Here is a 26,092-nt window from a genome sequence, read left to right on the forward strand (position 1 = left end):
TTATATAGTTTTCTGTGCAGGGTAAATACTGGCTGCTTTATCTTTACACTGCAATTTAGATTTCAGTTTGAACAAACGCCACCCAAATCTACTCTGTCTGCACATGTTACATCTGCCCCACCTGCAGTGCACATGGTTTTGCCCAACTGCTAACTTTTTGGATTTGCTAACTGCAAATAACCCCCAATGTAATAAGTATCATATCCCACGATGTGAGTATTTGGCTGCACTCAGGTGCAAACGCAGGATTTCCAAATGTCTGATTTTAGAGTGAGTGTGGCCAGTCCATGCAGAGGGCATAATTTGCACTTAACCAGCTATATAAATATGCATCATATTTCTGACATATACAGGGCCAGCAAACACAGTAAGACATTAGATGTGGCAGTAGAGCCATCCTGCTGGAGCTAAATGTTATTTCAGTTGGGGGCAGCAATCCAGATCATTGAAGCAACTCTGGGAGTCTGGGGGAGCGGTAGAAGAACATAGTACTGCCCTGGATATATATGTACTGTACACATCGGTCTCCTTGCGCACTGGATAGTGTATGTTATATTGGGGGTCATTCTGAGATGATCGTAGCTGTGCTAAATTTAGCACAGCTACGATCATTCACACTGACATGCGGGGGGACGTCCAGCACAGGGCTATCCCGCCCCGCATGTCAGTGCCGCCCCCCCCCCCCCCCCCCGCAGAAGTACAAAGGCAACGCACAGCGGCGATGCTTTAGCACTTCAAGAGTAGCTCCCGACCAGCATAGCTATAGTGTGCTGGCCGGGAGCTACTCCTCGCTCCTCGGCCCGCAGTGACTGCGCGTGACGTCACGCAGCCACTGTGGCTCGCCCCCCCCATTCGGTCCGACCACGCGTACGTTGGCCGGACCGCGCCCACGAAACGGCGTGCGATCAGGTCAGAATGACCCCCATAGTAATAATAATTGACCCTATAGATGGACTATAGCAGTGCACCTTAACAGTGCGTGTTTCCAGATCTCCTCTTTGGTGCGCACTGCGCAGGTATATTCTGACACATTATAAAAGATCCACAGGTGGTGCTAATTATTAAGTTTGTGATATTGAGCAGTGCTAGTAAAATTGTATTATATACTATAGCTACTGTGGTCATGGTGTGGGTTGGAGAGGGGGGTTTCCAGGCAACCGGAAACCCCCCCTGCGTTTGCCCATAGTTTCCTATAAAAGGAAGTATTATACAAAGTGAACCAATCTCACGGGCTTGTGCATTTTATGAGCTCAATGGATAAAGCGCTAAACAGACCATGACATTTAACATTAATCTCCCGTCTCCTTTGCTCACCGGCCCGTTGATCCTGGAGATAGTTAAAGCTGTAATATTATGTTTGTTTCCATAGGTCAGCAGGATACACAGCCTTTGTTACTATGGATGTAAAGGGCTAAGCTTCATAAGGAGTTGACTGGTATTTTGTCTTTTAAGAATGTCCATGCTGACTTAAAGGGCCACTTACATTAATATTTCAAGCCATGTCTGGATGTGTATTTAATCGTATATCTAGTGCACATCTGCCATCTAAGTGGAACATTACATTTAAACCTCTATTTGTCATGACATGCCCAGTTTTTGTGGTGTGAATGGGGGTGGTACTGTGGCGTGTATTCCCAATGGGGGTCATTCCGACTCGATCGCTCGCTGCAGTTTATCGCAGCGCAGCGATCGGGTCGGATTTGCGCGTGCGCCAGCGCCGCAGTGCGCCGGCGCATGATGGGCGACCAATGGCCGTTGCATTGTAACAATCGCCTCTGCCTGATTGACAGGCAGAGGTGGTCGCTGGGCTGGAGGGGACTTTAGGGGGCGTGGTCCGGCCAACGCAGGCATGGCCGGACCATTGGGGGGGCGGGCGGCGGCGGCTGTGTGACGTCATACGCAGCCGCTGCGACCCGGGCAGCGAGGAGGTTCTCCCGGTCAGGCGCAGGAGCTGCGCTGGCCGGGAGTTACTCCTGAAATGCAAAAGCATCGCCGCTGTGCGATGCTTTTGCATTTCTGCGGGGGAGCCGGCACTGACATGCGGGGCGGACTAGCCCTGTGCTGGGCGTCCCCCCGCATGTCTGAGTGCCTGATCGTAGCTGTGCTAACTTTATCACAGCTACGATCAACTCGGAATGACCCCCAATATTCCCATAGCCAACTACATCGACTCCCAGAGCTGTAGGTGTGGTCCGTATGGGATTAATGCACTGACTAACATGTCGGTGGGCCTGATTCAGCACTGGATGCAGAAGGGCCCTCAGCAGCTTCTATTGGTGGCCGCCCATCTACAACGTAATGCAAATGCTAATGAAAACTCCTTGCAAGGACTGAGATGCCCACTGTCCTTACACGCAGCAATACAGATCGGTTCGTCCTTAGACACCACCATCAGTTGCAAGCGCCCTATGACAGGTGCAGTTTCTCCATGCGACTGTGGCTTCCTATGCCTGCAGGTGTGCGACTGTGTAAGCAGTGACTATCACTGGCATGCCATTGACCTTCCATAACACTCCCACTGTTGCGTGTCGTTCTAGCCACCTCCGTGATACCGTGCGTCAAAATTATAACAGCGGCTTTGTGCATACATTTTTAGGGATTTGCAAAAACCCAAAACAAAATTGAATCGGGCCCAGAAAAAGGTGACTTTCTCCTACACCATTGTTACATGTGAGGGTGTCCACCCCTGTCTGTCTTAATCAGCAAATACACATCATAGACCCATGACCACATTTACAATGCTGAATAATGAGGCAAAAATCTCAAGTAGCAAAGCACTGCAGGTCAGTAACTGTCATTCAGACATGCATCGATTAATGTGGACTCGCCAAACTATATGGAGCATTTTGTGTTCTGTATATAGATACTGCAGCCCAATCACTTAGACTAGTTATGCCTCAGCTCACGGGTGAACAGATATTACGCTATGTGATTTACTGACTCTCCCTTCGCTCCCCATTCTGCAGTGATGGAAGATAGAGGAACTCCGCACCCCCGAAACGAAACACCAAGTCTAACTAGTGTTCAATCAGGACTTTGGGACAAAACACACCAGTGATATTTGGGGTGTATTTCCTGTACCTGAAAGGACGCAAGAGCCCTGTGATTCTGATTGGTGGATTGTAGGAATGGGCCAAAGTCACTCCATATCACTCCACCACGTTGGGCAATTTCTGTTTGCTGGCTGGTGCTGTTGAAGGCGAAGGCGGCCAAGGCGGAGCCAGCGGTCAGGTGCACCTCCTCATTGGGTGAACGCAGCAGGAGGAGGATGTGCCCGTAACTGAATTCTGAGTTTCTGCCAATCAGCTCCTGGTTTCCACTATGCCCTGTTCAATCATAATGTACAGAAGATGGTAATTACACACTGCAACAAATACAACGCAGCAAAGGGAGATTTTAAAAGTACACATATTTACATATTCATGTATAAAATTTGTGGCCAATATGTACCCTCTTCCGAGCAAAAGATTTCCTCCCTCCTCGATCAATCTGGTTATCTTACCAAGCAATATGGACGGTCGCACACATATTTACAGGAATATGGCATGAAATAGGAATTACCTTAATTACGAAAAGCTCATATATACATTTCTTGATGTATGTGAAGATGAACCTATCATCCATAACATCAGTGTGCTCCAGTAGTTCATGGACGGCCAACAGCAGATGTATTATTTGTTATTTCTAGAGACACTCCTTCCTTGTGGCAGGGCTGAAACTAGGATTTTTGGCTCCCGGGGCGAAGCAGTAATTTGGCGCCCCCTATGCACACAAACACACACTTTGGAACCATGTAAAAAACACAGTAATAAACATTTGACAAAGTGACAAACAGCACCGTCAGGGTGCATCCAGCATACATTCCCTAGGAAAATGGATAGGAACACAAGAAAACTAACATGCACCTCAGATACAGTATTGTGGGGGACTCTGACTGGCCAACTGCTGTAGGACTACAAAGCCCAGCATGCCAGTCAGGACCTAGGGCCAATTAAAGAGGAGGAGTACCAACTGTCTGGGGAGGGGACACAATGTGGGTTATCCTGGCTGCAGAGAGGAGTCCCTAGGACTGGATGGTGCTATATACCTGATATAAGCCATGCAGTCAGTGTATCACACACACTGGGGGGAGGAGGACTCCAACTGGCCAACTGTTGTAGGCAGAGGCGGAACTACCGCCAGTGCAACCAGTGCATTGCACTGGGGCCTGCCTCTGTCCAGGGGCCCAAAGCATGTAATGAGTCAAACTGACTCATTACATGCCGCTGTGTGCTGCGGGCAACCGCTGCCCGCAGCACACAGCCGCCCGAACAGAGAGGAGAGGAGCAGCGGTACGGGGGAGAAGGAGGAGGGAGCCGCAGCAGCGCTTTACTACTGGTTGAGGCGCTGCTGCTGCTGGCCCTCTGCTTCACTATAGGCTGTCTTCCGAGAGGGACCCATGCCAGGAAATTCTATTTGAAAGTCCGGACCATCCCCCACCAGATTCCAGCACAAGATCTATATCGGAGGGCGTTTGCAATTTGACTGTACTGCATACTTGCCTACTTTTGAAAACTAGAATCAGGGAGATTACAGTAGCATGTGCCGAGCAAAGTGCGGCATGCCGCCAAGGGGGGCGTGTCAAACGCTACCCAAAGGGCGTGTCTAGTTCCACAAATGGGCATGTCTATGCTTAAATGCTTGTTGTTGCAAGATATTTCTATATAACATTAGTAACAATATATTTTGGGAAGTTTTGCAAGTATTGATACTAACATTACTGCCTGAAATACGGGGTTTCTTATTTGCAATATGTTTTCGCTTTGATATTTCTTTTCTTCTCACTCAGCACAATATGCATGGTAAATGTGATGCCTACTGTATGCAATCAATTACAAATGCAAGTTGACTGTGTGTGAATTTATCCCTAAACATATACGTAAATAATTATTTTGGTGTAGTAGATGTTATTTTTATTGTGAACACTGGATTGTCTGCGTCTTGTAGGCACTACCTATATTTATTGGATGTGCTATTTTCCATTCCATTACAGCATTAACCAAATCATTACAGACACCAGATACTCTAATTAAACAAATGTGTTTAACTACAGAAAGATTACTAACAACAATTCTTACACCAGCAGCAGCAGAGGCACCCTATGGGTCAGTGCACTCCAGCACAGATAAGAGGAGTGTGTGATCAGGCACTGCTGTCACTCTCTCAGGGGTTACACAAGGGGGGTAAAGAGAGTCGTCAGCAGCAATTCCTCAGCAGCTACAGCAAATCACTGTTCTTACAAAGAAACTCCTTAGTGTCACCCCTGACAGAATCTGAAGAATCCGGGAGAATTGACCTATAAAGCAGGGCACCAGGAGATTTATGGCCGAAACGGGAGGCTCCCGCAGGATGCGGGAGGGTAGGCAACCCTGCTGTACTGTTGAACCTTGTCCACGCACTGCATGAGGAGCTCACCATTTACCACCTTGGAGCAACATACCCTCTAGCGGTAAAGCCACAATTTTGGATATATACACACCTCCTAAACCTGCAATTGCTGGACATATTGATCATTGGGGGGAAAAATCTGGAACGGACATCCTCAATCCAATACTGTTTACAATCCTGGCCTATGGGTAACCCTGGTTTTATTTATTCTATCATGTATACATTTTAATGTTTATTTTTTGGAACTACCATTAATGGTTTATATTTCTATACTTATTATATTCATTTTTAATATTAAATATTGAATTATCAGATATCATTGTTGTTATATGCAATAATTCAGCGCAGCCTCACTTTGCTTTTTTTGTCTTCCGAGAACAGCCTATAGTGAAGCAGAGGGGCAGCAGCAGCAGCGCCTCCACCAATAACACAGCGCTGCTGCGGCTCCCTCCTCCTCCTTCTCTCCTGCCCGGGAATCGTGACCAGAAGCTGCACCGAGGAGCCTGAGCCAGCGGAGAGGGTAAGTATAATTCTTTTCTTTTCTTTCTTTCTTTTCTTTCTTTCTACAAAAAGGGGGACTGTCTGCCACAATGTGTAAAAAGGGGGAATCTGCCTGACGTAATGTGTAAAAAGGGGGAATCTGCCTGCCGCAATGTGTAAAAAGGGGGAATCTGCCTGATGTAATGTGTAAAAAGGGGGTATCTGCTTGCCGCAATGTGCAAAAAGGGGGAATCTGCTTGCCGCAATCTGTAAAAAGGGGGAATCTGCCTGACGCAATGTGTAAAAAGGGGGAATCTGCCTGACGCAATGTGTAAAAAGGGGGAATCTGCCTGACGCAATGTGTAAAAAGGGGGAATCTGCCTGACACAATGTGTAAAAAGGGGGAATCAGCCTGACGCAATGTGTAAAAAGGGGGAATCTGCCTGACGCAATGTGTAAAAAGGGGGAATCTGCCTGACGCAATGTGTAAAAAGGGGGAATCTGCCTGATGGAATGTGTAAAAAGGGGGAATCTGCCTGACGCAATGTGTAAAAAGGGGGAATCTGCTTGCCGCAATGTGTAAAAAGGGGGAATCTGCTTGCCGCAATGTGTAAAAAGGGGGAATCTGCCTGCCGCAATGTGTAAAAAGGGGGAATCTGCCTGCCGCAATGTGTAAAAAGGGGGATGCTGTCTGTCGTAATGTGTAACAAGGGCACGCTGTCTGCCGTAATCTGTAACGAGGGCACGCTGTCTGCCGTAATGTGTAACAAGGGCACGCTGTCTGCCGTAATGTGTAACAAGGGCACGCTGTCTGCCGTAATGTGTAACAAGGGCACGCTGTCTGTCGTTATGTGTAAAAAGTGTACGCTGTCTGCCGCTATGTTTAACAAGGGCACGCTGTCTGCCGTTATGTGTAAAAAGGGTACGCTGTCTGCCGCTATGTTTAACAAGGGCATGCTGTCTGCCGTTATTTGTAAAAAGTGTACGCTGTCTGCCGCTATGTGTAACAAGGGCACGCTGTCTGCCGTTATGTGTAAAAAGGGGGACGCTGTCTGCCATAATGTGTAAAAAGGGGACTCTGTCTGCTGTAATGTGTAAAAAGAGGAATCTGTCCGCCGTAAGGTGTAAAAGAGTCTCTACCTGGTGTAGTGGTGCTACTGTGCGGCGTAATTTGAATAAAGGAGACTACTGTGCACTGTTTTATGAATTGGTATTATTTTGTGGCCACACCCCTTCCCCACGAAGCCACGCCACTATGTATTTTTGCGCGCACCTACGGCGCGCACTGCCCCTGTTTTGCAAGCAGGGGTGGGGCTCCGATGCCGTTTCTTGCATACAGTGCTAAAATGTCTAGTTACGGCACTGTTGCTAGGTATCCACTTCCTTGAGCAGGTCCCCCTCACCAGATCCTCTCCAGGGGTGAGGGGATGGACTTGGATGGGATGGGGGGCCCAAAGCATTTTGTCGCACCTGGGCCCACCGCTCGCTAGTTCCGCCACTGGTTGTAGGACTACATAGCCCTGCATGCCAGTCAGGACCTAAGACCACTCTTTGGGAAGCAGCAGCTGTCCTGGCATGTAGAGACCTCACCACCAGACTAATTATCTAATTATCATCTGCTCTCACACTTTCCTTTTCTAGTTGAGCTGCTATGCAGGAAGGGGGAGGCCCTGAGCAGAGCCGGCCCTAACCAATATGATGCCCTAGGCAAGATTTTGGCTGGTGCCCCCTAGCACCACCGCTGGTTCCGCCTCTGACCTTGCACCTCTTTCCCAGCACCTTCACCCCTCACCCATAGCAGTCCTTATTTTGGTGTTTGTACCCCATATAACAGTTTGCACATTTGGCTCACAGCCCAAAAAGGGGTGTGTTTTTGCTGGCAAGGGGAATAGCCACATAATAGTAACCCCAATTCCAATTACGCCACACAACACTGCAACTTCATTCACATTTGATCATGCGATAGTGTTCATAATTCATATTACATCCCACAGTAGTATTACTTTACCTTGTAAACGTTACTACTCACAGTAGAGCCCCTTATTCACATTACATCACACTCTATTGCTCTTTATTCACATTAAACGACACAGTAGTGCCCTTTCTATACGCAACACCACATAGTAGAGCACCTTATACACATAATGCCACACGTTAGTAATGCATTTATACACATAATTCCACACAGTAATGCCCCTTACACATATGAGACACATTAGTAATGTCCTTATAAACATAATGCGCCTTACACATTATGACAACCTTTATTAATGCCCTTTTACACATAATGTCCCTTACACATAAGCCGCACATTATTAATGCCCTTATACACATAATGAAACACATAGTGCCCCCTATACATTTGCTGCACATTATTAGTGCCCCTATACACATAATGACACACATACAGTAGTACCCTGTTACACATATGCTGCACATTATTAATGCCCTTATACACATAATGACACACATAGTGCCCCTTACACATATGTTGCACATTATTAATGCATTTTTACATGACACACATAATGCTCCTTACACATATTCTGAACACTACTGCACAACCAACCCACTCACATGCACACAGCACTCACACTGCCACTAACACTGTGACCTCTGGCTCTGCTTGGATACAGATGTGTCCTCATAAATATTGCCTCAATGCTAACGTCTGGCACCTTTTGTTATGAAAATGCATCTTATTTGCATTGCTATGTGGCTAGGATGCACAAGCAGCTTCCGCTGATTAAACTGATATGCTGCATGCCTATATACTGTGTGAGACTGTGGCTGTATCTGCATATGAAATGCTACACACAGAATATAGGCATGTCGCATATCATTTTAATCAGCAGAAGCTGATGATGCCCCTAGGCATATCAAATACCCTAGGCAATTGCCTAGTTTGCCTATGCCTATGGCCGGCTCTGGCCCTGAGCAACAGGGCCAGGGTCAGATATAGTTTACACAGGCTCAGGAGTGTGTGAATTGCCACCCCCGCCCCATTCATAAGTGTTCTACAGTAGTTGCTGGGGATGGGGGTTTTTTTCCCAGGAGTCCACATTGGTGGTACTGAGGAGCGGGTGATCTGCACCGAGGGTTCTGTCTGGGTCCCGACAGTAGGTAGCCCCTTAGGGTCCTGTCCTCATCTGGTGGAGCTGCGGGAAGGGGGAGGAGCCGGGGAACAGGCCTGGGGGCAGACAGCGCTTACACAGGCACAGGAGTGTGTGAGCGGCCATGGACCAGCGCTCGGGAAATGAAAGGGGGCAGCAGGAGAGTTCATGGTCACCGTCCCTGCCTCATTCATTAGAGTTCTAGTTGCCGGGGAGGTGGGAGTTTCCCAGGAGTCCACATTGGTGATGCTGGGGACCAGGTACCTGCAGCGAGGGTTCTTGGACCTGGCAGAAAGGCTGAGAGAGAGGAGGGGAGGTAGAGTACTCATCTCTGCACCCTCTCAGATTCTGCACCCGTGGCACATGCCCCCTTAGCCCCCAACTAGTTGCGCCATGCTTGTGGTGTATGTAACGGAGTTACTGTAAGGTGTCCCAGAGCTCACATTACATAGCACTATGGGGGTAATTCCAAGTTGATCGCAGCAGGAATTTTTTTTAGCAGTTGGGCAAAACCATGTGCACTGCAGGGGGGGCAGATATAACATGTGCAGAGAGAGTTAGATTTGGGTGTGGTGTGTTCAATCTGCAATCTAAATTGCAGTGTAAAAATAAAGCAGCCAGTATTTACCCTGCACAGAAACAAAATAACCCACCCAAATCTAACTCTCTCTGCACATATTATATCTGTCCCCCCTGCAGTGCACATGGTTTTGCCCAATTGCTAAAAAATTTCCTGCTGCGATCAACTCAGAATTACCCCCTATGAAAGGTGTGCGATTATTGTACTATATCAAGGAATGGGATGCAGTTACATTGCCAGCAATCAGGATCCTGGTGGTCAGGATACCGACGCCAGAATCCCGACTGCTGACAATGCCGCCAGCTGGAATCCCGGCTCACAGGGGCTATTCCCACGACACCCATACAGTGGGAATAGAACCTGTAGCGAGCGAAGTGAGCCACTGAGCCTGCAAGGGGCTTTCTAGCGCTTGCCTCGCTGCCGGCATACTGACGGCCGGCATCCCGACTGTCGGTAATACATACTGATCCCCCAAGGAACAGGACCGTCTTTTCGTACGGGCTCAATGGGCAGTTGCCCAAGGGCCACAGAAGTATAAGGGTCCTCGGCTGATAGATGAAGGTCTCCTTTTTCCAGTGGTACCAAATTTTAAAAAATCGGCCCTGGGGAACCGGAGATATCTGACTTCAACAGTGGTCCCTATACAAACTAGAGATGAGCGCCTGAAATTTTTCGGGTTTTGTGTTTTGGTTTTGGGTTCGGTTCCGCGGCCGTGTTTTGGGTTCGAACGCGTTTTGGCAAAACCTCACCGAATTTTTTTTGTCGGATTCGGGTGTGTTTTGGATTCGGGTGTTTTTTTCAAAAAACACTAAAAAACAGCTTAAATCATAGAATTTGGGGGTCATTTTGATCCCAATGTATTATTAACCTCAAAAACCATAATTTACACTCATTTTCAGTCTATTCTGAATACCTCACACCTCACAATATTATTTTTAGTCCTAAAATTTGCACCGAGGTCGCTGTGTGAGTAAGATAAGCGACCCTAGTGGCCGACACAAACACCGGGCCCATCTAGGAGTGGCACTGCAGTGTCACGCAGGATGTCCCTTCCAAAAAACCCTCCCCAAACAGCACATGACGCAAAGAAAAAAAGAGGCGCAATGAGGTAGCTGTGTGAGTAAGATTAGCGACCCTAGTGGCCGACACAAACACCGGGCCCATCTAGGAGTGGCACTGCAGTGTCACGCAGGATGTCCCTTCCAAAAAACCCTCCCCAATCAGCACATGATGCAAAGAAAAAGAAAAGAAAAAAGAGGTGCAAGATGGAATTGTCCTTGGGCCCTCCCACCCACCCTTATGTTGTATAAACAAAACAGGACATGCACACTTTAACCAACCCATCCATTTCAGTGACAGGGTCTGCCACACGACTGTGACTGATATGACGGGTTGGTTTGGACCCCCCCCCAAAAAAGAAGCAATTAATCTCTCCTTGCACAAACTGGCTCTACAGAGGCAAGATGTCCACCTCATCTTCACCCTCCGATATATCACCGTGTACATCCCCCTCCTCACAGATTATCAATTCGTCCCCACTGGAATCCACCATCTCAGCTCCCTGTGTACTTTGTGGAGGCAATTGCTGCTGGTCAATGTCTCCGCGGAGGAATTGATTATAATTCATTTTAATGAACATCATCTTCTCCACATTTTCTGGATGTAACCTCGTACGCCGATTGCTGACAAGGTGAGCGGCGGCACTAAACACTCTTTCGGAGTACACACTTGTGGGAGGGCAACTTAGGTAGAATAAAGCCAGTTTGTGCAAGGGCCTCCAAATTGCCTCTTTTTCCTGCCAGTATAAGTACGGACTGTGTGACGTGCCTACTTGGATGCGGTCACTCATATAATCCTCCACCATTCTATCAATGTTGAGAGAATCATATGCAGTGACAGTAGACGACATGTCCGTAATCGTTGTCAGGTCCTTCAGTCCGGACCAGATGTCAGCATCAGCAGTCGCTCCAGACTGCCCTGCATCACCGCCAGCGGGTGGGCTCGGAATTCTGAGCCTTTTCCTCGCACCCCCAGTTGCGGGAGAATGTGAAGGAGGAGATGTTGACAGGTCGCGTTCCGCTTGACTTGACAATTTTGTCACCAGCAGGTCTTTCAACCCCAGCAGACCTGTGTCTGCCGGAAAGAGAGATCCAAGGTAGGCTTTAAATCTAGGATCGAGCACGGTGGCCAAAATGTAGTGCTCTGATTTCAACAGATTGACCACCCGTGAATCCTTGTTAAGCGAATTAAGGGCTGCATCCACAAGTCCCACATGCCTAGCGGAATCGCTCCCTTTTAGCTCCTTCTTCAATGCCTCCAGCTTCTTCTGCAAAAGCCTGATGAGGGGAATGACCTGACTCAGGCTGGCAGTGTCTGAACTGACTTCACGTGTGGCAAGTTCAAAGGGCATCAGAACCTTGCACAACGTTGAAATCATTCTCCACTGCACTTGAGACAGGTGCATTCCACCTACTATATCGTGCTCAATTGTATAGGCTTGAATGGCCTTTTGCTGCTCCTCCAACCTCTGAAGCATATAGAGGGTTGAATTCCACCTCGTTACCACTTCTTGCTTCAGATGATGGCAGGGCAGGTTCAGTAGTTTTTGGTGGTGCTCCAGTCTTCTGTACGTGGTGCCTGTACGCCGAAAGTGTCCCGCAATTTTTCTGGCCACCGACAGCATCTCTTGCACGCCCCTGTCGTTTTTTTAAAAATTCTGCACCACCAAATTCAAGGTATGTGCAAAACATGGGACGTGCTGGAATTTGCCCATATTTAATGCACACACAATATTGCTGGCGTTGTCCGATGCCACAAATCCACAGGAGAGTCCAATTGGGGTAAGCCATTCCGCGATGATCTTCCTCAGTTGCCGTAAGAGGTTTTCAGCTGTGTGCGTATTCTGGAAAGCGGTGATACAAAGCGTAGCCTGCCTAGGAAAGAGTTGGCGTTTGCGAGATGCTGCTACTGGTGCCGCCGCTGCTGTTCTTGCGGCGGGAGTCCATACATCTACCCAGTGGGCTGTCACAGTCATATAGTCCTGACCCTGCCCTGCTCCACTTGTCCACATGTCCGTGGTTAAGTGGACATTGGGTACAGCTGCATTTTTTAGGACACTGGTGACTCTTTTTCTGAGGTCTGTGTACATTTTCGGTATCGCCTGCCTAGAGAAATGGAACCTAGATGGTATTTGGTACCGGGGACACAGTACCTCCAACAAGTCTCTAGTTGGCTCTGCAGTAATGATGGATACCGGAACCACGTTTCTCACCACCCAGGATGCCAAGGCCTCAGTTATCCGCTTTGCAGTAGGATGACTGCTGTGATATTTCATCTTCCTCGCAAAGGACTGTTGAACAGTCAATTGCTTACTGGAAGTAGTACAAGTGGGCTTACGACTTCCCCTCTGGGATGACCATCGACTCCCAGCGGCAACAACAGCAGCGCCAGCAGCAGTAGGCGTTACACGCAAGGATGCATCGGAGGAATCCCAGGCAGGAGAGGACTCGTCAGAATTGCCAGTGACATGGCCTGCAGGACTATTGGCATTCCTGGGGAAGGAGGAAATTGACACTGAGGGAGTTGGTGGGGTGGTTTGCGTGAGCTTGGTTACAAGAGGAAGGGATTTACTGGTCAGTGGACTGCTTCCGCTGTCACCCAAAGTTTTTGAACTTGTCACTGACTTATTATGAATGCGCTGCAGGTGACGTATAAGGGAGGATGTTCCGAGGTGGTTAACGTCCTTACCCCTACTTATTACAGCTTGACAAAGGGAACACACGGCTTGACACCTGTTGTCCGCATTTCTGGTGAAATACCTCCACACCGAAGAGCTGATTTTTTTGGTATTTTCACCTGGCATGTCAACGGCCATATTCCTCCCACGGACAACAGGTGTCTCCCCGGGTGCCTGACTTAAACAAACCACCTCACCATCAGAATCCTCCTGGTCAATTTCCTCCCCAGCGCCAGCAACACCCATATCCTCCTCATCCTGGTGTACTTCAACACTGACATCTTCAATCTGACTATCAGGAACTGGACTGCGGGTGCTCCTTCCAGCACTTGCAGGGGGCGTGCAAATGGTGGAAGGCGCATGCTCTTCACGTCCAGTGTTGGGAAGGTCAGGCATCGCAACCGACACAATTGGACTCTCCTTGTGGATTTGGGATTTCGAAGAATGCACAGTTCTTTGCTGTGCTGCTTTTGCCAGCTTGAGTCTTTTCATTTTTCTAGCGAGAGGCTGAGTGCTTCCATCCTCATGTGAAGCTGAACCACTAGCCATGAACATAGGCCAGGGCCTCAGCCGTTCCTTGCCACTCCGTGTGGTAAATGGCATATTGGCAAGTTTACGCTTCTCCTCCGACAATTTTATTTTAGGTTTTGGAGTCCTTTTTTTACTGATATTTGGTGTTTTGGATTTGACATGCTCTGTACTATGACATTGGGCATCGGCCTTGGCAGACGACGTTGCTGGCATTTCATCGTCTCGGCCATGACTAGTGGCAGCAGCTTCAGCACGAGGTGGAAGTGGATCTTGATCTTTCCCTAATTTTGGAACCTCAACATTTTTGTTCTCCATATTTTAATAGGCACAACTAAAAGGCACCTCAGGTAAACAATGGAGATGGATGGATTGGATACTAGTATACAATTATGGACGGGCTGCCGAGTGCCGACACAGAGGTAGCCACAGCCGTGAACTACCGCACTGTACTGTGTCTGCTGCTAATATATAGACTGGTTGATAAAGAGATAGTATACTCGTAACTAGTATGTATGTATAAAGAAAGAAAAAAAAACCACGGTTAGGTGGTATATACAATTATGGACGGGCTGCCGAGTGCCGACACAGAGGTAGCCACAGCCGTGAACTACCGCACTGTACTGTGTCTGCTGCTAATATATAGACTGGTTGATAAAGAGATAGTATACTCGTAACTAGTATGTATGTATAAAGAAAGAAAAAAAAACCACGGTTAGGTGGTATATACAATTATGGACGGGCTGCCGAGTGCCGACACAGAGGTAGCCACAGCCGTGAACTACCGCACTGTACTGTGTCTGCTGCTAATATATAGACTGGTTGATAAAGAGATAGTATACTCGTAACTAGTATGTATGTATAAAGAAAGAAAAAAAAACCACGGTTAGGTGGTATATACAATTATGGACGGGCTGCCGAGTGCCGACACAGAGGTAGCCACAGCCGTGAACTACCGCACTGTACTGTGTCTGCTGCTAATATAGACTGGTTGATAAAGAGATAGTATACTCGTAACTAGTATGTATGTATAAAGAAAGAAAAAAAAACCACGGTTAGGTGGTATATACAATTATGGACGGGCTGCCGAGTGCCGACACAGAGGTAGCCACAGCCGTGAACTACCGCACTGTACTGTGTCTGCTGCTAATATAGACTGGTTGATAAAGAGATAGTATACTCGTAACTAGTATGTATGTATAAAGAAAGAAAAAAAAACCACGGTTAGGTGGTATATACAATTATGGACGGGCTGCCGAGTGCCGACACAGAGGTAGCCACAGCCGTGAACTACCGCACTGTACTGTGTCTGCTGCTAATATATAGACTGGTTGATAAAGAGATAGTATACTCGTAACTAGTATGTATGTATAAAGAAAGAAAAAAAAACCACGGTTAGGTGGTATATACAATTATGGACGGGCTGCCGAGTGCCGACACAGAGGTAGCCACAGCCGTGAACTACCGCACTGTACTGTGTCTGCTGCTAATATATAGACTGGTTGATAAAGAGATAGTATACTCGTAACTAGTATGTATGTATAAAGAAAGAAAAAAAAACCACGGTTAGGTGGTATATACAATTATGGACGGGCTGCCGAGTGCCGACACAGAGGTAGCCACAGCCGTGAACTACCGCACTGTACTGTGTCTGCTGCTAATATAGACTGGTTGATAAAGAGATAGTATACTCGTAACTAGTATGTATGTATAAAGAAAGAAAAAAAAAACCACGGTTAGGTGGTATATACAATTATGGACGGGCTGCCGAGTGCCGACACAGAGGTAGCCACAGCCGTGAACTACCGCACTGTACTGTGTCTGCTGCTAATATAGACTGGTTGATAAAGAGATAGTATACTACTAATATTATATATACTGGTGGTCAGGTCACTGGTCACTAGTCACACTGGCAGTGGCACTCCTGCAGCAAAAGTGTGCACTGTTTAATTTTAATATAATATTATGTACTCCTGGCTCCTGCTATAACCTATAACTGGCACTGCAGTAGTGCTCCCCAGTCTCCCCCACAATTATAAGCTGTGTGAGCTGAGCAGTCAGACAGATATATAATATATATAGATGATGCAGCACACTGGCCTGAGCCTGAGCAGTGCACACAGATATGGTATGTGACTGACTGAGTCACTGTGTGTATCGCTTTTTTCAGGCAGAGAACGGATATATTAAATAAACTGCACTGTGTGTCTGGTGGTCACTCACTATATAATATATTATGTACTCCTGGCTCCTGCTATAACCTATAACTGGCACTGCAGTAGTGCTCCCCAGTCTCCCCCACAATTATAAGCTGTGTGAGCTGAGCAGTCAGACAGATATATATAATATTATATATAGATAATAGATGATGCAGCACACTGGCCTGAGCCTGAGCAGTGCACACAGATATGGTATGTGACTGAGTCACTGTGTGCTGTGTATCGCTTTTTTCAGGCAGAGAACGGATTATAAATAAAACTGGTGGTCACTATCAGCAAAACTCTGCACTGTACTGAGTACTCCTAATGCTCCCCAAAATTAGTAAATCAAGTGTCTCTCTAATCTATTCTAAACGGAGAGGACGCCAGCCACGTCCTCTCCCTATCAATCTCAATGCACGTGTGAAAATGGCGGCGACGCGCGGCTCCTTATATAGAATCCGAGTCTCGCGATAGAATCCGAGCCTCGCGAGAATCCGACAGCGTCATGATGACGTTCGGGCGCGCTCGGGTTAACCGAGCAAGGCGGGAAGATCCGAGTCGCTCGGACCCGTGAAAAAAAACATGAAGTTCTGGCGGGTTCGGATTCAGAGAAACCGAACCCGCTCATCTCTAATACAAACCTGTTAATTGCTTTTCCCAGGCAGATATCTCAGGTTCTGTTGACAGCAGCAGCTTGTCTCTCTCTACTACATACTTACCGACATTCTGGCTGCTCTCTGCGGGAGAGAGCAGCCAGGTCGGCTCAACAGGCGGGCCAGTAGCACTTTGACGAATGGAGGGGGTGGGCCGGAGGCAGTACAGGGGCGGAGCAAGGGTGGGACGGGACGGAGCAAGGGCGGGACGGGGGCGGAGCAAGGGCGGGACGGGGCGTGGTTACGGTGATGCCTTCTTTAAGCCACGCCCCCTCTCTGTAATGCCGCGATCACCGGCATTACAATGCAGGGGGCGTGGTTACGATGACGCGAATCAGCAAGAATCGCGTCATCGTCTGCCCGGACCGCCCACTTTACACACAAAGTGGGCGGACGGGCAGGGGGGACCCCGTCAAATCGGGAGACTTGCCTGCTCTTCCGGGGGGCCGGGAGGGTCACCCGATTTTCGGGAGCCTCCCGGCCATTCCGGGAGAGTAGGCAAGTATGCTCTACTATGCCCATAACCAGAGATATCGGCCTTCCAGCAGCTGCTCCCTGCTCCAGCTCCACACGCCTGGTGTGCAGTTTTACATTTTCGTTGGTAGATTGCTCTGGCTCCTGAACTCTGATCCTTAAGTCTCCAGTACCTCCTGAAAGGTGTGACTCTCTAGTTTTTATTTTTATGCCATTGAAAGCTAAGAAATATATTTCCAGGAACTGGAGATTTCTGCAGTAAAGTAAGCTGCCCTACCTCCAGAAAATTCTGAATTTTAAGCCCACTCCACTATCCACCCCTCCCCTGCGTATTAAACACCCCCTACCACCCTGGAAGTCATGTACCGGGCCCCTTCATTCAGCCCAATGCCCCCTTCTACAGATTAGTGTTCTCCCTCCTGCCCCATCTCCCACCATCTGTGCAGTAAAGGAGTAATACGCAGAAATTACTGCTCCAGGGGGGTCATACGATCATCTTCCCTGACACAGCACAGGGCTAGTCTGCCCCGCATGTCAGTCCGGCAAACCCCCCCTCCCCGCGCACAAGTACAAAAGCATCGCACAGAGGCGATGCTTTTGTATTTGTGGAGTAGCTCCCGGCCAGCGCAGCTCCTGCAGCTGGCCGGGAGTTGATCGTCGCTGCCAATGGCCACAGCGGCTGCGTGAGATGTCACGCAGCCGCCGTGGCCCGCCCCCCCCCCTTCCCCCAACGGTCTGGCCAAGCCTGCGTTGTCCGGACCGCGCCGCCGTCCAGCCCCCTCCCGCCCTGCGACCGCCTCTGCCTGTCAATCAGGCAGAGGCAATCGCTACTCAATGACGGACTTCGGCTGTCCGGCATGCGCTGGCGCACTGCGGCACCGGCGCATGCGCAATTCTGACCTGATCGCTGCGATAAACTGCAGCGAACGATGGGGTCGGAATTACCCCCCAGGTCCTACATGCTGAGCAGAAGATAGAACACCCCCTACCGCCCGCGGGACATCACAGTGGCCTTTGATAGCAGCCCCTACCACTGGAGGATGGGGAGGGTTCCCAGTGCATTGCTTTGCTAGGGGCATACACGACTGTTAAGACGGCACTGCCAAGGAACCTACATTAGTGATGCACAGTGTCAGGGTAAATACTGTCTGCTTCTGCATGTAGCCCACAAATGATAGACAGCTTTATTTTTACACTGCCCCGCTTTATACAGAAAGGTATAAAAAATAAATTCCTTATTATCGCAATAAGGAATTATAATTACTGGGAAGTATTTTGCAGTAATGATAACTAGCAGAGTCGTAACTGGACTTTTTGGTGCCCTGTGCCAGAGAGAGAATTAACGTCTCCACTTGATTTTCTTTCAATAAGGACATAAGGAGCATCTCTTGTGGGGATGGGGCATGACAAGATTGATCCCAGAGAAAGCCCATGCTATGATGTCCCTTCCCACATTATAGATAGATAGATAGATAGATAGATAGATAGATAGATAGATAGATAGATAGATTACCCCTCCCCTTAGAATGTAAGCTCTCACGAGTAGGGCCCTCTTCCCTCATGTGCTTATACGTTTCTTACTTTAATAATCCTCAACTGCCCAGATCCCGCAGTTTTTTGGCCACCTGGAACTTATCTCTATGTTTACTGGTGTAGTTATGCTTAGTTGCCCTGTACTTGTCCTATATTGTCTTCAACTGTAAGTCACTGTTTTCCTGTTTTGATTATGTGCATATGTACTCTGTAATTGGGCGCTGCGGAACCCTTGTGGCGCCATATAAATAAAGGATAATAATAATAATAATAATAATAATAATAATAATAATAGATAGATAATACACACACATTTATAGACCACTGCTAGAAAACAGATTTGGACACAAATCCTCTATATACCACATATATACCACATTCCTGCACTTAACTTGAAAGCTTGTTGTTATTCAGTTACAATACCCTTTATTAAATAACACATTTCAATATACTGCCATATCCAGGATTCAAACCTATAACCTGTTGAATTCTAATCAAACACCCTACTCATTGCATAAACAGTATGAGAACTATATGAAGCTATTGGTATTTTGTAAAAAAAAATAATCAGCATTGCATCTGAGCAGATCTATGTAGTGTGCAGCCACACATCCAATCTCTTGCAGCCACACACTACATAGATCAGCTCAGCTGCAATGCTGATCATTTTTTCACAAAGTACAAGGTAAGCTTCAAATAGTTAGAATTCTGAAACTTTCTATGCAAGGGCAGATAGCTTAGTGAATAGATTGACTGACTGCAATGCCACAGGTAATGGGTTTTAAACCCGGATATGTCAGCATCTTGTAATGTAATAAAGGACAGTGTGACTGAATAACAAAGAAATCTCAAGTTGAGTTCATGAATGTTGTATAGGAATTAGCGGCAGAAGGGGTGGGGGGTAGGAGACCGCGGCGGTCAGGAGATGCTGGTCTTCAAAAAGGGGGGAAGCTGCAAGTGAAACTAATTAAAACAAATAATTCACAAGTGCCGCCAACAGCGCTCCCTACCTTGCAGTGCTATGTGCAGTGCACCCTCCGCACACACCTAGTTACTGCCCTGATAAGTATAATAAAATGCACTAAACATATATAGCATTTGAAATGCCCCATACTAGACAAGGGGTGCTTGTTGTTGTAATAGTAGTGGCATTGTTCTTTACAGAGGAAAGTAAAACTTCAAAGATGCTCTTACAAATTAAGCTTGTGTCATTTACACCTACCTAGAACGCATGCTGCGATTGCCAGCGCCGCCTCTACTTGAATGCGCTCAGACTGAGCGTGTCTCATTAACGCCACCAGGAACTTCAGCCCGTGAGAATTAGCCACGGCGTTCTGGTTTTTGGCATGTGGCATAAAACCTAAAACAAATCAGATACACGCCTGAGTATGTAGCACTGACAACTGTTTGGTGGCTGTTGTGTCTCCTCGTATCTCTGAGTCACAAACCAACTCTTTCTTGAGTATTGCAAATATAGATTATGTAAGAAGTGCTGTCAGTACTGCAGGAGAATCCCATGCAGCTGCTATAGTGCCTGGTGGTGGCGGTTTGGACCTAGCGACACTGGCCCTCCTGATCTGGAGGACTCCCTCTTTGTCCTTTTGAGGCTGTGGGGGCAAGACACACACATTGAAGCCCTGTGTGGAATTGAATTGGGCTTTAATGTGTATGTTCCAGCCCAAACAGTGCTCATGACAGCATAGCTAGAAGGGGCCTCCGGAATGGATTGTCCACCCAAAAATATTGCTATGGGGCCAGTAACTATGTGTTCCGCCCTTGATTCTAAGCATTACATTATTCAGTCTCCTCAGCAGAGGGTTCTTATGTAATATAATCCTGGTGCACCGTATTCTGACCTTAACTGTGCCTCGCAGCGGAGACCGTACAAGCTGGATATAGATTTATGGTATCCCCCTGTGCAGACGGGTCTGGGACTCAGGGTCGACAGCACAAAGGTCGACACACCTTAGGTCGACGCCAATTGGTCGACACACCTTAGGTCGACATGGACAAAAGGTCGACATGGACAAAAGGTCGACAGGAACAAGGTCGGCATGGAAAAAGGTCGACATGAGTTTTTTATTTTTTTTGGTGTCGTTTTCTTCGTAGAGTGACCGGAAACCCCAATTAGTGCACCGCGTCCCCTCGCATGGCTTCGCTCGCCATGCTTCGGGCATGGTGCCTTCGCTCCGCTACCGCTTCGCTCGGCACACTTTACCGTTCCAATCGTAGTCCACGTGGATCGTTAAGTATGAAAAGGTTAAAAAAAAGAAAAAAATCGTGAAAAACTCATGTCGACCTTGTTCCATGTCGACCTTTTGTCCATGTCGACCTAAGGTGTGTCGACCAATTGGCGTCGACCTAAGGTGTGTCGACCTTTGTGCTGTCGACCTGGAGTCCGGATACCGTGCAGACTATGATGGCTGGGCTGCCACCTCTGTGCTTCTTGTTGCTGATTGTATGCAGACAGGCCTCTGGCCAGACAGATGACATTGCTGGACAGTCGTCCTGACTTACAGTATCCTAACTATTGCCTTCGCTATACTTCCATGAGAGGGATCTGTGCTGTTAATCCGTATGGTGTCTGCCCAGAAAAGCCCATTTTATGGATTGGGAAAAGCAGCCATGCATGGAGTGAACCATACACTTGAGTCCTCCATGCAGTCTGCTGATAATCGCAGATAGGGGTCGCTTTTGGCCTTGCATCCAGCTCATAATAAAGTCCTAGCAAGGGGACGGAGGGAGAGGTGTCATGCCTGTTTCCAGCACACTTTCAGCTGTGTGTGATACACCATTGGCTTCCCGCCTGTATTTGTGTACAATCCTCCTGTTTGCATACACATGGCTTTGTTACATTGTGCGTGTGATTGATGGTGTTTACACTCCACAAAAGCCGAGCTTTATTAATGGGAATCTATCAACATACATTGTTACTGATTCACAACACCTTAAATTTAGAAAATTATGTCATAGATTGTAAGCTCTCACGAACAGAGATGGCCTGCCCCCCTGTGTTCCTGCCTGATCCCACCTCGGCCAAATGGGAAGTGCTGGGTACTTACTACATAGTAACCTGGACTTAAACAGTACAGTGCATGTTAGACAATGAGACTTGATCAGTACGGTGCATGTTAAACAATGATACTTGATCAGTACAATGCATGTTAGACAATGATACTTGATCAGTACGGTGCATGTTAGACAATGATACTTGATCAGTACAGTGCATGTTAGACAATGATACTTGATCAGTACGGTGCATGTTAGACAATGATACTTGATCAGTACAGTGCATGTTAGACAATGAGACTTGATCAGTGCGATGCATGTTAGACAATGAGACTTGATCAGTACGATGCATGTTAGACAATGAGACTTGATCAGTACGGTGCATGTTAGACAATGAGACTTGATCAGTACGGTGCATGTTAGACAATGAGACTTGATCAGAACGATGCATGTTAGACAATGAGACTTGATCAGTACGGTGCATGTTAGACAATGATACCTGATCAGTATGCTGCATGCTAGACAATGAGACTTGATCAGTACAGTGCATGTTAGACAATGAAACTTGATCAGTACGGTGTATGTTAGACAATGATACTTGATCAGTACGGTGCATGTTAGACAATGATACTTGATCAGTACGATGCATGTTAGACAATGAGACTTGGGCCCTCATTCCGAGTTGTTCGCTCGCTAGCTGCTTTTAGCAGCTTTGCACACGCCTTGCCGCCGCCCTCTGGGAGTGAATCTTAGCTTTGCAGAATTGCGAACGAAAGATTAGCAGAATTGCGAATAGAATAGCGATTAGAAATTTCTTTGCAGTTTCCGAGTAGCTCGAGACTTACTCTGCCACTGCGATCAGTTCAGTCAGTTTCGTTCCTGGTTTGACGTCACAAACACACCCAGCGTTCGCCCAGCCACTCCCCCGTTTCTCCAGCCACTCCCGCGTTTTTTCCAGAAACGCCAGCGTTTTTTCACACACACCCATAAAACGGTCAGTTTCCGCCCAGTAACACCCACTTCCTGTCAATCACACTACGATCACCAGAACGATGAAAATTCTTTGTTACGCCGTGAGTAAAATACCAAACTTTTTTGCTAATTTACTTGGCGCAGACGCACTGCGAACATTGCGCATGCGCAGTTTGCGACTTATCGCACCGATGCGAAGAAAAAGAACGAGCGAACAACTCGGAATGAGGGCCCTGATCAGTACGGTGCATGTTAGACAATGATACTTGATCAGTACGGTGCATGTTAGACAATGATACTTGATCAGTACGATGCATGTTAGACAATGAGACTTGATCAGTACGATGCATGTTAGACAATGAGACTTGATCAGTACGATGCATGTTAGACAATGAGACTTGATCAGTACGGTGCATGTTAGACAATGAGACTTGATCAGTACGGTGCATGTTAGACAATGAGACTTGATCAGTACGATGCATGTTAGACAATGAGACTTGATCAGTACGGTGCATGTTAGACAATGAGACTTGATCAGTACGGTGCATGTTAGACAATGAGACTTGATCAGTACGATGCATGTTAGACAATGATACTTGATCAGAACAATGCATGTTAGACAATGAGACTTGATCAGTACGGTGCATGTTAGACAATGATACCTGATCAGTATGCTGCATGTTAGACAATGACATTTGATCAGTACAGTGCATGTTAGACAATGAAACTTGATCAGTACGGTGCATGTTAGACAATGAGACTTGATCAATACGATGCATGTTAGACAATGAGACTTGATCAATACGAAGCATGTTAGACAATGATACTTGATCAGTACGCTGCATGTTAGACAATGAGACTTGATCAGTATGGTGCATGTTAGACAATGATACTTGATCAATACGATGCATGTTAGACAATGAGACTTGATCAGTATGGTGCATGTTAGACAATGATACTTGATCAATACGATGCATGCTAGACAATGATACTTGATCAGTACGCTGCATGTTAGACAATGAGACTTGATCAGTACGGTGCATGTTAGAGAATGATACTTCATCAGTACGATGCATGTTAGACAATGATACTTGATCAGTACGGTGCATGTTAGACAATGAAACTTGATCAGTACGATGCATGTTAGACAATGAAACTTGATCAGTACGATGCATGTTAGATAATGTTACTTGATCAGTACGATGCATGTTAGACAATGAGACTTGGTCAGTACGGTGCATGTTAGACAATGAGACTTGATCAATACGATGCATGTTAGACAATGAGACTTGATCAGTACGATGCATGTTAGACAATGAGACTTGATCAGTACGATGCATGTTAGACAATGAGACTTGATCAGTACGATGCATGTTAGACAATGAGACTTGATCAGTACGATGCATGTTAGACAATGAGACTTGATCAGTACGGTGCATGTTAGACAATGAGACTTGATCAGTACGGTGCATGTTAGACAATGAGACTTGATCAGTACGATGCATGTTAGACAATGAGACTTGATCAGTACTGTGCATGTTAGACAATGAGACTTGATCAGTACGGTGCATGTTAGACAATGAGACTTGATCAGTACGGTGCATGTTAGACAATGATACTTGATCAGAACAATGCATGTTAGACAATGAGACTTGATCAGTACGGTGCATGTTAGACAATGATACCTGATCAGTATGCTGCATGTTAGACAATGACATTTGATCAGTACAGTGCATGTTAGACAATGAAACTTGATCAGTACGGTGCATGTTAGACAATGAGACTTGATTAATACGATGCATGTTAGACAATGAGACTTGATCAATACGAAGCATGTTAGACAATGATACTTGATCAGTACGCTGCATGTTAGACAATGAGACTTGATCAGTATGGTGCATGTTAGACAATTATACTTGATCAGTACGGTGCATGTTAGACAATGATACTTGATCAATACGATGCATGTTAGACAATGAGACTTGATCAGTATGGTGCATGTTAGACAATGATACTTGATCAGTACGATGCATGTTAGACAATGAAACTTGATCAGTACGATGCATGTTAGATAATGTTACTAGATCAGTACGATGCATGTTAGACAATGAGACTTGGTCAGTACGGTGCATGTTAGACAATGAGACTTGATCAATACGATGCATGTTAGACAATGAGACTTGATCAGTACGATGCATGTTAGACAATGAAACTTGATCAGTACGATGCATGTTAGACAATGAGACTTGATCAGTATGTACTTGTTAGACAATGAGACTTGATCGGTACAGTGCATATTAGATAATGTGACATTCTCAGTATGGTGCATGTTAGACAATGAGACTTGATCAGTACAGTACATTTTAGACAATGAGACTCGATTGGTATGATGCATGTTAGACAATGATATTTGATCAATACGATGCATGTTAGACAATGAGACTTGATCAGTATGTGCTTGTTAGACAATGAGACTTGATCGGTACAGTGCATATTAGATAATGTGACATTCTCAGTATGGTGCATGTTAGACAATGAGACTTGATCAGTACAGTACATTTTAGACAATGAGACTTGATTGGTATGATGCATGTTAGACAATGATACTTGATCAATACGATGCATGTTAGACAATGAGACTTAATCAGTATGGTGCATGTTAGACAATGATACTTGATCAGTATGCTGCATGTTAGACAATGAGACTTGATCAGTACGGTGCATGTTAGACAATGATACTTGATCAGTACGGTGCATGTTAAACAATGATACTTGATCAGTATGCTGCATGTTAGACAATGAGACTTGATCAGTATGATGCATGTTAGACAATGAAACTTGATCAGTACGATGTATGTTAGATAATGTTACTTGATCAATACGATGCATGTTAGACAATGAGACTTGATCAGTACGATGCATGTTAGACAATGAAACTTGATCAGTACGATGCATGTTAAACAATGAGACTTGATCAGTATGTGCTTGTTAGACAATGAGACTTGATCGGTACAGTGCATATTAGATAATGTGACTTTCTCAGTATGGTGCATGTTAGACAATGAGACTTCAACAGTACGGTGCATGTTACACAATGAGACTTGATTGGTATGGTGCATGTTAGACAATATGACTTGATCGGTACAGTGCATGTTAGACAATATGACTTGATCGGTACAGTGCATGTTAGACAATGAGACTTGATCGGTACAGTGCATGTTAGACAATGAGATTTGATCAGTATGGTGCATGTTAGACAATGAGACTTGATTGGTACAGTGCATATTAGACAATGAGACTTGATTGGTACAGTGCATATTAGACAATGAGACTTGATCGGTACAGTGCATGTTAGACAATGAGACTTGATCGGTACAGTGCATGTT

At 46.5% G+C, this 26,092-nt stretch overlaps 1 protein-coding gene across 2 annotated transcripts in view; it reads right to left on the reverse strand.

The window, feature by feature from the left end:
- The window catches only part of LOC134969581 (ankyrin and armadillo repeat-containing protein-like), a 101,666-nt gene that overhangs the window by 29,114 nt on the left and 46,460 nt on the right, over nucleotides 1-26,092 (reverse strand). For both annotated transcript variants that reach the window (XM_063945631.1, XM_063945630.1), the window contains exons 5-6: nucleotides 19,948-20,085; nucleotides 3,082-3,326 (exon numbers count right to left, since the gene is read on the reverse strand). In XM_063945631.1, the coding sequence (XP_063801701.1) occupies nucleotides 3,082-3,326; nucleotides 19,948-20,085 (383 nt within the window). The remainder of the gene's footprint in view (nucleotides 1-3,081; nucleotides 3,327-19,947; nucleotides 20,086-26,092) is intronic.

This window comes from Pseudophryne corroboree, chromosome 11 (genome assembly GCF_028390025.1).
Source record: "Pseudophryne corroboree isolate aPseCor3 chromosome 11, aPseCor3.hap2, whole genome shotgun sequence".
Lineage (NCBI taxonomy): Eukaryota > Metazoa > Chordata > Amphibia > Anura > Myobatrachidae > Pseudophryne > Pseudophryne corroboree.